The 16,910-nt window shown below is 24.2% G+C and overlaps 3 protein-coding genes across 3 annotated transcripts; 2 read left to right on the plus strand and 1 right to left on the minus strand.

Annotated features, from left to right (window-relative positions):
- Nucleotides 1–2,286: 2,286 nt before the first annotated feature.
- On the plus strand, nt 2,287–3,780 carry PGO_050170 (tryptophan-rich antigen; the record flags this gene model as incomplete). The annotated part of the gene is made up of 2 exons (XM_028686395.1): nt 2,287–2,457; nt 2,710–3,780. The coding sequence occupies 2 exons, from the start codon at nt 2,287–2,289 to the stop codon at nt 3,778–3,780; spliced, it is 1,242 nt and encodes a 413-aa protein (XP_028542196.1).
- A 2,359-nt stretch (nt 3,781–6,139) lies between these two features.
- Nucleotides 6,140–7,013, minus strand: PGO_050180 (hypothetical protein, conserved; the record flags this gene model as incomplete). Its single annotated transcript, XM_028686396.1, has 2 exons — nt 6,140–6,453; nt 6,815–7,013. The coding sequence occupies 2 exons, from the start codon at nt 7,011–7,013 to the stop codon at nt 6,140–6,142; spliced, it is 513 nt and encodes a 170-aa protein (XP_028542197.1).
- Nucleotides 7,014–14,219: 7,206 nt separating this feature from the next.
- On the plus strand, nt 14,220–15,389 carry PGO_050190 (sporozoite invasion-associated protein 2; the record flags this gene model as incomplete). The annotated part of the gene is made up of 1 exon (XM_028686397.1): nt 14,220–15,389. One exon carries the CDS (start codon nt 14,220–14,222, stop codon nt 15,387–15,389), a length of 1,170 nt encoding a protein of 389 aa, XP_028542198.1.
- Between the last annotated feature and the right edge of the window lie 1,521 nt (nt 15,390–16,910).

Raw genomic sequence — 16,910 nt, forward strand, 5'->3', positions numbered from 1 at the left:
ATAATCATATACGTATAAAACATCCACACATGCACTTATATTATATATATAAACAGTGTTATTTATATAGAGACTTTTTTTCTTCCATGTTTCAGATGAATTTTTTTTTTTTTTTTTCTGTTAAATGAAAAAAACTATTTGTATAAGTGATAACAATGAAGGTAATGGGTTGACAGGAAGTCAAATAACATTTCAAGGAATAGAATGGTTCTAAAGATGTCAAATAAATGTATGGGTTAATCTGCTTTTAACTGACAATTACCCACTTAAAAGAAATATATTTTTTTAAAAAAACATTTCTTATAAAATGTTTAAAATAATCAAAGGGATAATAAAATAAATACATATTGTGATGTATATAGAGTAAAGCAATTTTTTTTTTTTTTTTTACTTCTTTCAGAATCTATATTTCGTAAGAATCTCTATGAAGGTTGCAAATCCTGGAAAAGCGAAAAACTGTTATATTTATATAAAAAAGGGGATTCTTACTAAGCAATCAATCTATATATATAGTACATTATATAAACTATATATTTTTACATATTTGTTCGTGCTTATATTTATATGTGCTCCCAACTTTTTAAACATAGAACTTGACTCTTTTGACGAATATAACACGAATTTTATAGTATATATTTTAATGATTATTATTATTTGTGGGTAACTAATTTATATGTATTTTTTTTTGTTGTTGTATGGATCATCCCATTTTCATGCAAAAAAACAATTCTTTTTAAATGTCACCCAAAAAAAAGTACTAGAAGAGGGGGTGGGAAATTGTGGCAAATTCATTGTACAAAGGCCAAAGAAATATTATTATATGTATGGTTTCCGGGCTCCTAATGTCCAGTGTTCAGTGATTTTAAATAACAGAATTCAACGAACAATTACTACCATTTGCCGCCTATCAAGATTATATTTTTCTGTTTCTGTTTATGCTCATGGTAACAAAGTCCCTAATCATCCTGCTATACTACTAAATTAAATGGATACCTGCATCCCGCATCAAATTGTACATATATATATATATATATATATATATATATATATATAATCATAATCGCAACAACATTTTGTTCTAACGTCCATTTCGTTTATAAAAAAATAAAATATATAATAATTAGAGCAGAAAAAATATTATATATAAAAAAAACAGGAAACAAATGTTTTCTTTTCTTTCTTTTTTTTATATGATTTATTAACCACAAGAACTGGAATTTATATCAGTTTGGTTTTTAGATATATTTTTTTTATATAAAATTTTCATTTCTTCCTCCTCTTTTATTATTATTGTTATTAGCCACATTTAAGCCTAAATGAATATATATATATATTGAGTCAAAAATTCATTCGTGCGATTATTTTAATGTTATTTATAATAGTTAATTAGAATGAGAGTGCTTTTGACTATGTTATCCCAAGATGAAGTCATATATGCATAATAGAGGAAACATTTTACTATATATTAAGTTATCTAAGAAATTAATTTTTTTTTCGCAACATCCTTTATATTTTTTTTCGTCGTAAAATACAGGTGGTTTTATTATTTCGAAGCTAAAAAATTCGAAAACCATTCTATGCATTACATTTATGCGTAGTAATTGAGCCCTTAATATATGCATGCATGTACCGATTATGCAGTTGCAAATTCATAAATATTATATATATAGCATTTATTTTTATGATCTAGTCAATTCAAGAGAAATTCCTATACTCCTTCAGAATCTAGCATAAGAAAAAACAAGGAAAAAATGGAAGAACCTAATTAATATATTAAAAATCAAGCTTTGAAAAGCATTTATAAGAATGCATATTTAGATGCAAAATTTCATCTTTCATCCATCATTTTTAATAGCGAAAAGCCCTTAATTTTTTTTGTTAAACAAATTTCAATTGAAGCGAAAATAAATAATTATATGTATATATATATATATATATATATACATGTATTCGCGCAAACATATAGTGAGGGTATTTTTTGCAGTTATAGCCACCGTGTCATTTAATAGAAATGGCGCCACATGCAACCGTTTGCACGAGCTTGTTTCGCCCCTTTTTGTAGTTTTTAGTTTTTTTTTTTTTTTTTTTTCGTTTTTTCATATGCTTTTCATTTTGTATATTATTTTGTTTGGTTGCAAAAACAACATTTCCTTTTTGTCGCATAAAGAAGGAAAAATAGAAATGTTCAATGTGTAGAACTAAAACGCCTATAAATAACATTAAGTTCTACTCAGAATTTAGAAATTATATTCATATAAATTGATAAGAAAAAAAAAAAAAAAAAACATGGATTCAACTGAGAATGTTCCCCAGTGTGCTGTAAAAAATGTATTTACTTCATTTAGTCCAAAACCAAGTAGTTCTACCCTAGCAGCAAATTTAGATGAAAAATTTGCGTATTTGTTTGCTACTTTTGTTTTACCCCTTATATATTTTTTTTTAAATTATATATTCTCGGTAAGATAAGAAAAAGATCATTAATATTCATTTTAAGTATATATATTTATATATATATATGTGCATGTATATGTGTGCACACATGTATGCTCGTGCGAGTTCACAGATACGTTCGTGTTTTAGATAAAAATTGCAAATTTAAAATAAAGGGAGAAATACACTAAGAAAACAATAACATATATATGATTCAAACATTCTTCAATCACTTCTGAATTACACCGCTTTCGTTAAAACTGTCAGATCTTCAATAAGAGGTCAAATAGGTGCGCAATCGAATGGGTAAAACGAAAACAGGAAAATGATGAAAGTGAGGAGGATAGCGACGAATATTATGACACAAGTGAAGGCGAAGAAAACCCGAATGAAAAAGAATTTGAGGGAAAAGAAAAACACTTAAAAGAAGAGGGTACAAAAAATACAGGGAAACCAGTAATAGAAGAAGGTAAATGTATAAATAAGTCGGATTTAACAGGAATGCCAGAGGATGAAGATGAGTTAGAAGAATGGAAAAGCAACAAATGGAAGAAATTTATGAGTAATCTTGAAGACGAATGGCACCTTTTAAATTTGTGGATAGAGGGAGAAAAAAAAAAATGGATTGAGAGTAAGGACAAAGAATTAGAAAAATGGTTGAAAGAAATAGAAAACAATTTGATGCAATCAGATACCATAAAAAAAGAATATCAACATGAGTTTTTGAACAATTCTTTAGAAAATATTGATGAAGGTCAAATAAAAAAACAATTAAAAAGTGAAATAAAAAGCTATATATATAAAAACTGGAAATATTGGTTAGGAGAAAATGAGTCTCATTTACACACATGGCTAATAAAACAATGGACACAATGGAAAAAAAAACAATTACATAACTTTAAAATGAATGAATGGAAATATGAAGAAGACAAATACTGGAATGAATGGGAAAAAAACCAAACCATGAAATGGTTATATTTTAATGAGAACAGAAAATATAATATATGGAAAAATCGAATTGCTAACGAAAAAAAAGAATGGGATAATTGGGTAAAAATTAAGGAGGAATCAGTTATATACAATAAACATAAAAAATGGACTCAATGGATAAAACGAAAAAAACCTATTATTATTAAATGGATTGAATCAATTGCCGATAAATGTGTAGAAGATGAAAAATGGAGAACATTCATTAATGAAGAATATGATGAATTTACACAAGATGAGTATATGGAAATAAAAGAAATACCAAAGAAAAAAAATGTAATAAACAAATTTAAAAGTAAAAAAAAAGGTCTGAATTCCATTTTTGTAAATTATGAAAATAAACTCCCTGCAATAGAAGAATAAGAAAATGTTGCTCAAGAATAAAAAAACACAACAAAACATCGTATACAATTCAAAATTATTCTGAATAGTAGCCTACCTTGAGACGGATGTTGATTCTATGGCTTAGCACATTTCCAAAGAAAATAATTAGAAAAAAAAAAAAAAAAAAAAAAAAAAAAAAAAGGGTAACACATAAAATAATTAAAACTGGAGAAAATAAAAAATTTCCAAAAACACTCCGCATATATATATATTTGTATACCTATATTTATGTGTCATATAGGATAAGAATTATTCCATATGTCTTATTTTTAATATCTGGATTTCCAAAGGGTAATGTGATGGCAGCATAATTTTTAATATTGTGAAAATGTTCACTATTTTCCCTATGCAGTATTGGTGAGAAAACCCACTTATATCTATCTCTATACATACAATGTTGCAAAGGTGTAAATATGTAAAGTCACAATGTTATAATGCTACAACATTTCTTATTTGCGTTTGTATGCTGCCCGCGCATCTCCCCAATAACAAATTTACCTTATTTACTTTATGATGATGATTTTTTTTTTTTTTCATCGTGTAAGTAGATAATATCGAGTGCGCATTTTAACAGCATTCATCTCCTTTCTCTTTTAATTATACTTTTTGAAATATATATAATAGATCAACTTTTTTTCGTGATATAAATTTATATATTTTTATTTGACTTTTTCATTTAAGATACAAAAATGTGCAATTTGTCTTTTTCATTTAAAATACAAAAATGTGCAATTTGTCTTTTTCATTTAAAATACAAAAATGTGCAATTTGTCTTTTTCATTTAAAATACAAAAATGTATAATTTGTATTTTTCTTTTAATTTTGTAATTTTCTTTTAATTTGTATTTTTCTTTTTTTTTTGTATTTTTCTTTTAAATTATAAGTGTGCTATTTTTTCTTTTTTTTTTGTATTTTTCTTTTAAATTATAAGTGTGCTATTTTTTCTTTTTTTTTTTTTTATTTCTTACCGAAGTATAAAGCTATTATAAAAACGTCACACTTATGACATTTCAATCAGGCACTAAAAACGCATTTGAATGCTTAAAAAATAAATGTTTCCATAAATGACAATAGAATTTGTGATGTCAATTTCCCTTCATTCTAAAAATTATGTTCTTTCAAGTTACAAAGACACATCAAAAAGGGGAGTTGTTTTACTTATATTAAAACGATGCTGTAACAATATTTTCTATTTCCAGCACCTTTCTTAGGAGGAATCCTTATTTAACAATAATCTTCTTATAACATATTGTTTTAATTAAAAAATAAAATAATAATAATCACATTATTTACTAAAACCATAAAGTATACGAATCCGCGTCTTGTAAAAAAAAAAAAAAAAAAAAAAAAAAAGAATAATCTATATGATTTTTTCCATTAAATGATCTGATGCTATTAACTTTTTTTTTTTAAAGCGTAACTTTGGAAGGTATTTCTTTCCTACTATCAATAAAAAAGCATCTCTCTTTTTTATGATGTTAAAACCCATCTTCCTAGTTAATATTGTTTAAAAAAAGGAAAAAAAACATATTAAAATAGTGTGTACAAAAAAGTAAGCGCACTTTGGGAGATAGGAGGAATTTTTCTTAACCATTTAAAAAATAGAACATGTTTTTTTTTTTTTTTTTTTTCCCCACTTTCTCGTAATTATGAAAGTACTACTTATTTTTGATACTAAGTTATTTAAATATTTCCATTGATGCCATAATTATGTATTATCTATAGAATATAATGGGGCATTAAGTTAATATAGTTTATGTGCAATTTCTCATAGCTCTGACGAAAACATAACGTTAATGTGTCTCCTTCATTCGATAGTAACGTTGAATTAATAATAAAATAAATAAAAAAAAAGGTTCATAGCAATAATGCCAAAAAATGTATCCTCATTTTAAACATAATTAAATTGGTTAAAGTGGGATTAAAAACATTCACATGCATATATATGTACATGTGGGTGAATATATAGATATAGATCCATAAAATATGTGCTGAGCATTGATAAAGAAAATAACTATATATTAATGTATTCTTTATAAACTAAAATATATATATTTCAATAATTAGCGTTACACATAATATAAGAAAGGTAATAAAAAATATAAAAAAAAAAAAAAAAAAAAAAAAAAAAACAATAAAAATAATAATAATAAAAATAATAATAAAAATAGTAATAGCATCAGCAAAAGTAACGCAACAGTAATGGTAATAAAAACAATTGTGTTAAAACTGCAACAACAATTCTCTGGTCTCATTAAATTCACATGCGCTATTCTTGTAGATAACATTAGTTGTTTGTTCTCCCCATGGTGTAAAATATTGGGAGAAATATAAAATTTTATTCTAAAGCATCAAAAAAGAAGTTCTTTTTCCCTAAATTATTAATGTTCCATTTATCAAAAATTAATCCACTAAGCATGCTTTCTTCCTTCTGGAAAAGCTTAGAAATACCTTTTACGGCTATATCTGCTATGGTACGTAATGCTATTATAGTTAATAGTGTACCCAAGGTAAAGGTAGCTGTTTTATACTTTTTCTTTTTTCTGTTAACAATGCTCAATTGGTTGTCTTTTTCGTAAATTTCTCTTAAAAGCATTATACTGCGTGAATCGTTCATATCATCCCTATTGTTAATACCCGTTTGGATGTCATCTAAACGTTAAATTTAAGTATGCGTATGTATTCATATATAATATATAGTTTTGTAAAAAAACAAAATAAAAAATGAAATAGATTGTGAAACTAAAATAAACTCAGATAATGATCGCTCTTCACCAACAAAAAAAATGATATGAAAAAATTAAACCACAGGACAATATAATTGTGTGTATAAATATGAAAATCGTGTCACATATATGGTGGCATATGCACAAGTAATATACACATGTATATTATGTACTGGTATACATATCTTTATTTCATGTATATCGTATTTATATTATTATCTGTGTACGACACATGGTCACATTATTACATATAAAAGTGTTTTAATAATAAGATAACACATTCATACCTTTTTCTTTCTTATTATCTTTTTTCTTATTTTTTTCACTTATATCTTCATTTTTCTTTGGCGTTCCTTTTCCCACAGTAAATCTAGATTTCCAGATATCCTTATTTTTATTAATACTATTATCTCCCTTTATTACATCGCTAACGGTGATTAGGAGTAAAAGGTTAATGACAAATAAAATAGATAATTTACTCTTCATTTTATTATTTCCTCTTTTTATATTTAATGTATATAATATATATATATATATATTTATAAAATTCTTAAAAAATTTATTATCTGCTTATTATATATAAAAAAGTTAAAAATTATATGAATTATTTAGTTTTTTTTTTCTTTCTTTGTTTATTAAAGCGATAATAATAATTAAAATAAAAAACAACAAAAAAAATAAAATAAAATAAAATAAAAAAAAAAAATTTATTATATAATAAATAGCGTTCAATGGTAATTAGAATAAATAGAAATTAAGTATTAATTGAATGGGTAATAAATATAAAATACTAAATATGGAGTAAAACATATGCTAAATGTAAAATACAATTAATTAATATGCGCCAAGCAATACATGGTAAAAAAAAATTATAATACCATACGGGTGAATAAAGCATAAACATAAATGGCAATAAAATAATGATAAAAATTTTTTCCCTCGTAATAATGTATATACATAAATATATAAATATAATACTATTGCGCATTTACATATATATTCATGGTATTATGTTTATACATAAAAAATACATATTGTCAACATTTGTGTATGTTTTACATATATTTTTATATCCATATACTGAACTTTTTTTTCTCGATTCAATGTTGAAAATAAATTTTTTTATATTATTTCAAGTAAAAAAAGAAAAAAAATGTATATTAAAAGCTTTTGAAAATATGTCTAAGGGGAATAGTTCATTTTACTATTCTGCTATACTGCAAAAGAAATAAAAAATATTTTTTAAAAAAATTGGAAGAAAACGTTGGTTCAAATAATTAACTAATTCTAATTTTTCTTATTGGGAAAAGGGAAAAAAAAAAAAAAAATAATATAAATATTATAAACTTTTTATTATTCTTTTATTTTAATGAAAGCGCATAAAGAGGGAAAATAAATTATAAAATAATTATTCTTTTAAACTAATACAATTTTTCTAATATCTTTTTGCGTAATTTTTCAAAACATATTGTAATTTATGAGTAAACCCAAACCACACACATTTTTTTGCGTATTTCTTGCGCTTAACTATATTAGGAGACTTATTTTGTATTATATTTGAATGATTACATGTTATATTTTGGATGCCAAATAGGCGTGTGGTATTTTTTTATTTCAGTAGAGCGAATGAATAGTTAGTTTGCATGTGTATATATATATGTAATAATACATGCATATCAAAATTTTATAGGGATGATACTCAAAGAGCACGACGTATATAAATTCTGGTACATGTCCAGTATACACCACATATATCTATATTAATGTTGTAAATTAAAATAATATAATATATATAAAATATGTATAATTCATGAACAAAAAAGGAAAAAAAAAAAAAAAAACTATTAATTTTAACATGCGAGTCACATGATCCATAACTGTTTCTTTTTTTTCATTGTTTATCCCTATTTACGTACATCTAAAAATAATGACCCAAAAAGCTTATAAAAATGATGAATTTATTTAATAAGTATTTAAAACAATAAAAATAAAAAATAAAAAGTCGTATTTGTTTTTTTTCATAATTCTATGTTCGAAAGTTAAACACTAAAAAAAAAAACAATAGGTACATTTTTCTTATTTTAATGTGCAAAGCAAAAGAAAAGAACTTGTTTAGTATATTATTTCTTAATTCATTGTAATATATTTTTATAGTAGCACATTAAACAATGATCTAATTCCTCAGAACTATTCCAAATTTATTAGATATCGCTATTTCTTTTCTTTTTTTTTTTTTTTTTTTTGATCTTTATCATATTCCCCATATTATTCATTTTACATTTTATTATACACATTCGTTTTTTTCAACTTATTTAATATTTTAACATCTTTTAAGTATATTATTTTTTTTTTTTTTTCATCACTATAGAGGAATTCCAAAAGTGATAAACTGTCACACTGGTATTATAACATTATGTTGTTTTTAGCAATTGGATGTTAAGACCCCTCCTTATAAACACGTTCCTATGTTGTGTTATATATAGATGCATATATGAACACGTTTAAGTCCTAATGATTTGTAGAATACAAAGTGTGTGATATTTTTACTTGAGCTAATTAATATAGGTTCATACTGATAAATAGTGCAATGATAAGCTATTTTGCACATTATAAACAATAGCCCACTTTTATTTCTTTTGTAAAATAAGAATTCTGAATGTTTTTTTAATTAAGCATAATGTCTACGGACCTTACAATAAAATGAAACAAGCTTCACTTTACGAATATAAATTTTGAAATACTTTTTTTTTTTTTTTTTTTTTTTTTCTATATTCCATTTAAAAAGGTAAACTCTTCAAAAAGAACATGTGTATGTAAACAAAGAATGTCTCTGTTTAGTATATATACACATCTATATACGGGATTTATCTTTTTTTAATTTAAATATTTTTATTATTAAAACGGTACGTAACAACAAGTACTGTAAATGCAAATTATATTTTCCCTTCTATATTTCTATTTCTTAACCTTTAAAGAACAGCCGTAATTATAAGGCAATTTAGTTTATGCAATGTATGTTTTAGGGCACTTAGGTTTATAGACATACATATAAGAATATGCAAAAGAAACCCACATTAAATAAATGCGTTTGTGATTATGTGTTTTATTTTTTAAAAACAAGTTGTTCCCCTCTTCTCCCCTAATTGTCCTATGTACCTTTTTGTTCATAATAATATTAATTTTAAAAACAATGCAAGAAAAATATCATTCATGTGAGTGCGTAAATATATTTTTTGCTATGATATGTGAATAATAATTGGTACACATTTTATCAATGTTTTGCACGAATCTTGTTCAATGTTTTGTTCAATGCTTTGCCTATCATATTTCTTTTCAGAGGTTAGATGAAAAAAGATGCGCATGCAATTTTGTGTATGAAAAGTACAATACCTACGTGTTTTTAGAATTATTCATATGTAGAACTTCCTATGGCCCGTCCATACTAAAAATTGTAAGATATGTTTTAAACATAACCCGAATGGACACCTTTACGCATACATATAATACACACTACAAAAATGCTAGTTCATTTATTTATGTCTTGCAATGCAGATCGTGTAATTATTCACGCTAAAATACAATTTTAAGGGAATTATATATTACATCTATTAAATTAAAGTTACAACATAAATAGGCATGTCACACGAAAGATATAAAATACAAATATACGTAAAAATTATGACAAAAACATATGTCCTTTTTTCAACGTGGGAATAGTTGCAATCAATTATACACTTTGAAAAACTTTTTCCGTCTTTTTAATAAATCATATATATATATTATGATTTGGGGTAATTGGCAATTCTCTTTATCTATTGAATAATTAGTAAAAAGACAAAAAAAGAAAGTTCTTTTTCTTTTCATAATTTTCTCTGTATTTCTTTCCTTACACATATATATGTGATTTCCTTTTTTTTTTTTTTTATTTTTAGTTCCCTTTTATGCTTAAGTTTACAAAACAAATACTGATTGATAATTTTTTCATTTAATATAACATTATTTTAACTTATTTCACGTTTTGCAATATATACACATAGGTAAAATACATTATATGTTTATTCATTAGAAGTTTTAATGTGTAGGAGAAATTGAAAAAATACCTTAAAACATTCATAATAAATGGATAATAACGTTTAACTTAAATTTATTTTTTAAACCTTTTATATAGAAAACTAACATAATAATTATGAAATATTTTGTGATAACATTTAATAATGGGACTTCTTAATTAAACCCCCATCCCCGTTCCCAAAAGATTTCACACATTTCGTTTTTTTTACGTTCTTTCCGCTTAAACATAAATAATATGATTTAAATTCACTCAAAAAATCCGAAAAATTATCGTATTTATATATATCTAAAGAGCCATCTTTTTTAATCATATATATTGTCTGAATATTACTTAAACCGTAACTATTTATTTTTATACAAACTAAACTGGAAATAATTATTGCTCAAAAAAAAAAAAAAAAAAAAGGGTTCTTTTCCCATTTTTTGACTTAGTGAGCAACTGATGTAATAAATGTGCAAGGCAGGTAAAATTTTTTCAGAAGAAGCATTTTTTTTTTTTTTTCTCTCTTTTAATTATATAATATATATGCATTTCATAAACATCACATATATGTAAATATATATATGTAGCACCTAAGTTTATCTCATTAACTAGCTACTTGTTCGGTATAATAGAAAATAATTAGCACCCCATTCACACAACAATGATATTATGATCTCTCCAAAAACAATGAAAAAAAATGTATAAACTTTTCTTTCTATATATATGAATATGACAGAAAAAAAAAAAAAATGAAATATAAAAAGCAAAATTATTCGCATTGTTTTTCACTTTATTGTCCAATCTTATAAAATAAACGCATCTTGTGAAAACTTTTTATTCTATCCGTGTGTGCTGAAATTATATAGCTTTAATTTATAAATAACAAAAGTTATACATCGAACAAAAACACTAGAGTAAGATTTATTCTACTTTTTTTTTTTTTTTTTTTTTTTTTTATATTTATTATATTGTACTTAAGCTTTTTTCGTTTGTGCAATAAAAAATTGTATAAATTAATTATATACATAATATGGAATTATAAGTTCTACATGTGTAATTATACACCCATTTTTTTACTAAATTTTTGGGGATTCACATTATACACTTTTTTTTTATGTTATTTAAGAACACCTTTTTATTTTTAATGAATTTGTTTGTTTTTCTTTAAAGAAGAAAAAACACTAAAATGTTAAAAAATATATATATAAAATAAACATAAAAAAAATGAGGAAAAAATTATAAATAAATATAAAGGTATTATTTGTTGAAAATGCTTAAGCTGTTTTGCGCTCCTTAAATATGGTAAGATAGTTTCATTTCACTGAATGTTGTTATTGTTCACTGCTCACGGCTCACAGTGAAATAACAATGTTAAAAAATAAAAAACAAGAATTTTCAAAGAAAAGCTTTTTTTTCGTAGACTTAAAAACTTTTTCAGGAAAGTTTACGAAAAATGATAAGGTTTTTTTTGCTTTTTACTTTATCTCTCTTTATATATATATATATATATATATATATATATATATATATATATATATATAATCAGTGTGCAATGAACATGATTTTTTTTTTTTTTTATCTTTTTGGACCCATGTTTTCATAATCCATTCATAGATAATGAATATAAAAATATGTATATATGTCTTATAATACACTACAATATGCGCGCACAACACACAAAAACATGGTAACACCTTAAAATATTACCATTCACGAAACAGCTTTTTTCTGCCCTCATATATTATAAAATGAACCTGTTTAAAACTGTGAGCGTATTTATAAATATATAGTCCCATCATCAACCACATTTCTCTGCATTGTTGATCTTTTTTGAATTAATACTTTTTGATAAAGTTGTATAAAAAAAAAAGAAAAAAATTAAACATATATATATTTATTGGAAATATTTATTTTGATAAAAATTCCACATAGAAATATAATAGGAAGAGGTACGTAAAAATAAACACTCCTTTCTTTGCTGCTTTTTTTTATATATTTTTAAACAACACAAATAATAATGAACCAAACAAAAAATTATCACCACCACCCTCTTACACGTACTCATTCATTTATTATTTTGAAATATTAAAGGTTATTTAGCATGAAAAAAAATTTTTTTTTGTCATGTTTGAAAAAATATTTCTAAAGCGGTATGTGGTATGTACAAAATGAGATATTAAAGCATTACTGAATTAAAAAAATCCCATTATTTAAATACACTACATACTTTCTTGGTGTCACGTTGCAACATCTATATTACATATGTGGTTTCAATACAATGCATAATTTCTTAAGCAATTACATGCAAAAGACTTTTTCTCCTTATAAAGGGAAAATGCAAAACTCAGACACACGTGAAAACACAAATATATATTCATGTAAAATAAATATGTTATATGTATAATTTGCTTGATTTTCTTTAAAACAAAAATTAGACCACATAAATTTCACTCAAACATAAGTAAAAATATGTGCCCTCAACTACAACATATATATATATATATATGTATACATTTATATATAACATGTAAATTATCATAATTTTTAATGAAAAAAACAATGAATTGTTTTTGCATGTTGCATTTATTTTTATATATGTTCACCATAGTAAAAAATATAATTGCAACTGAGTTTTGATTTGTCCGTCCACTCAATATACTTGCGTTATAAATAATGCATTTAAAATATGAACCCACAAATATAATATTTAATAAACATAATTAGCGGCACGGTTCTTTTTTACACAGAAAAAAATAACACATTTTGTGCATGTAAAAATAATATCACGTTTTTAAAGCATAATAAAAAAAATATGGAATTTTTTTTATACTCCCATCCTCAACCTCAACATTGAAGCAAAAACAACGTTGCGTTATATACACAGTATAACACATGTATACATATAATGTAACATATTTAACAAGTATTTAAATGTCACATTTGTGAATTAACTTACGTTTTATAAAGACCGAAGAACAGAGAGGTGGGGGAAATCTTGTGTTGTATATATATATATATATATTATGTGACCGTTAAATTAAACAGCTAATTTTTTGTTCTTAATTTTTAATGCTTAATTTTTCTTATCCATTTTTACCGTTTTTGAAATGCATATATTATATATATGAGCTATCTTACCAGTTGTGTTTTGTACAGTGATATATATATGTACCTATGCATTATTATATACACAACCCATTATATATTATAAAAAAAAAGGCTAATAACCAAATATACCAAAAAAAAATAAAAATAAAAGATTAAAGCCTTAATTTTTTTTAAAGAATTGCACAAGCAACAATATGCGCATAAATAAAATTATTCATATGTCATGATTTTATATATTTTCTTGTTCTCCTCACATGCACACAACATCATGATATAGAGTGTCTCAAATTCACTCATATGTAAAAAAAAGCATTCCGATTTTGTAGTATTATTTGTATGTATATATATTTCTTCATATTTACACCTAATATAACATATTATATTTAGCAATATTTTAATGTATTCAAATATATATATATACGTGCATAACTAAAAAAAGTACTCATTATATTTTGTAATTTACATATATATAAAAAGTTACACCATTGTTTTTAATTTTTACATGAATAAAGGGGGAAAAAAAAATCAAAATGAAAGTGCAGTGCAAAAATTATTACTATCTTCTTAGCGTTCTATTTTTTATAAATGAATTTCAGCTGTGCTTATCGCATGAAATGGAGCAAATCCCCAGTGAGTTTCCATTCTTAAAACTTGGTGATTATACTCCCTCCTTACAGGAGTTATTCGGATCTAGTATTGAAGAAGTTCTAACATCAATTCATGATTATACAACAGATGAAGAAGAAGATGATAACCATATAAAAAGTAATATTGATTATAATAGTAATACAGATAAAGTAGATTCAATACATAATACAAATCCTGAACTAGACAGTTTTGATGAGTTAGTTGACGAAATAGATAATGCTAAAAAGATAAAAAAATGTCTTCAATTAAATATACACAAACGTCGCAGACGGGGTAGTTTTGATGATCTCAGCGACTATGAAAATTCTGATGAAACAACAAATATAGAAGAACAAGAAAATGAGGAAGACGAGGATATGGATGAACAATTTGAAATTATCTATCACCCTTTTTATCCTAATATGGAAAAATTCATGTCAAATAATAATGAACATCATAATAATACTACAGGGGACGGCACGTTTTCAAAGGAAGAACTTGAACTATATGATTCTGAACAAGGAATAAATTTGGGCAAACTTGAATTTTTTGGTTTAAATAAAATAAATTCAAAAAGAAGCAATAATTACAATTCACACAGAACACAGACTGAAACTAATTCGTCGAACGATAAAACAAATTCAAAAGATTCGCATGAAAATATAAAATCAGAAAAAAGAAAACAAAGAAAATATAAACATATGCAAAAGAATCCCCTTGAAAATTTTTCTATTTCACCAACATATGATGATTTCCTTATAAATCAGAATTTAAAAGACCATGAAATGACACAATTAATGTTACCTGGAGAGCATTTCTTACTCGATTCGAGTTTCCATAGAGTAGTAAAATACACAAATGTTAGATTATATATATTGAAACTTATATATATGAACCTAAAAAACATAGATCCTGCAAACAAAGAATATTTAATAAAAAACAAATTTGAAGTTGAACTTTTTGTTAAAAAAGTATTACGTGAAAACTATATATGTTTTACTCATTTACAAGAAGAACGTTTGTTAAGTGATGTCCATGCTTTCATAAATAAAGCTATAAATAAAATAACTTAATCTAAAATTTTCTCCCCCGTTTTAACCGCATAAATAAAACACAACATTTTCCATCATAAAACGTGGCGTTATTACCAATGTATGCCTTAATTAAATTTTTAAATTCGAACGTGTATCATAGAATAATGTATATATATATATATATATATATATATATATATATATATATATATATATGATATGATATGATAGACACTTTTTTATATGCACATGAGATTTTCCCCACTTTAATAAGTTTAATTATTAGTGAGCACATGTTATTTCATTCTACTGAATTAGATAAACATTGTCAAATTTGTCATTCATTCAAAATCCTTAGATTAAAAAAACTAGCACATAAAATTTTTGTACTTTATAATGAGTTTATTATTATTGCACGATTTTTTTTTTAACCGTGATTAAATTAAAGACAATGTCAAGACATTTTAATATATTTACTCCTCGATTTAGCGGGACATTCAAAATTCCGATTTTTTTATTTATTTTTTCTATTTACCCTTAACATATTATAAAACTATATATACATATTTACATTCAAAAACGCACTTTGTTTATAATGTAACATTTGCATTTAGAAGCATTTATATTGAACACATAAAATGAAAAAACTGATATATGACTAAAAATATAATATACACATGCAATATTCTAAAAATATTGAATTTTTTTTTTATTTTTCCAATGTTTTACATAACATTAGCCACAAGTACACACCCTCTGTGTTTACCTATATAATATATCAAAATTTTATTTTTATTTTCATTTTTTACTTTTTTCATTAATCTATTTATACATTTTTATGCAATATTATACGTATACCGACATTATATATATATCATACCGATTTCATGTACTCAAATTCATTAAGTTTTATATAAGATTTTATATTTTTAATTTTTTTTAGATATATGTTTTTTACTTATTCTAATTATAATACATACTGTTTTATAATTAAAACTCTATTTAAATACTTACATATTATATATATTTTTACATCTACATAAATGTATACATATAAATGCATCCTTACAATAACTATTCAATCTTGACGATCACCCCACCTCTTTTATTATATCACAAAATTCATTATATTTTTTACTATATAATATCTTTTCACAATAACTTATAACATGGTGACCATTTTTATATTTTTGCTTGTACACAAGGTATCAACCCTAAAACGTATGCGACCTGATTAAAAAAAATTGTATTATCTTTTTATGCGGCTCAAAATATCTGAGTACGCCAAAGCATCCCTCATAGATTATCTTAAAAAAAATTATCCATAACATGAATAAAAAAATTGATTATTTTAAAATTGTATATATGAATAAATACAAATTTAGTTATTTCTAACTAATTTATATTTATACTATTTTTATTATTAGTAGTTTTTTTTTCTTGGTAAAATTCTTATATCACTGAGGATAAGCCTCAACAGATCGTAAAACATAGTTTACTTTCATGTTTACAGCACCCCGGGATAATGTAAGTCGTCTACAAACACAGAAAACCTTTTTT

This window comes from Plasmodium gonderi, assembly GCF_002157705.1.
Source record: "Plasmodium gonderi DNA, contig: Pgo-contig_0, whole genome shotgun sequence".
Lineage (NCBI taxonomy): Eukaryota > Apicomplexa > Aconoidasida > Haemosporida > Plasmodiidae > Plasmodium > Plasmodium gonderi.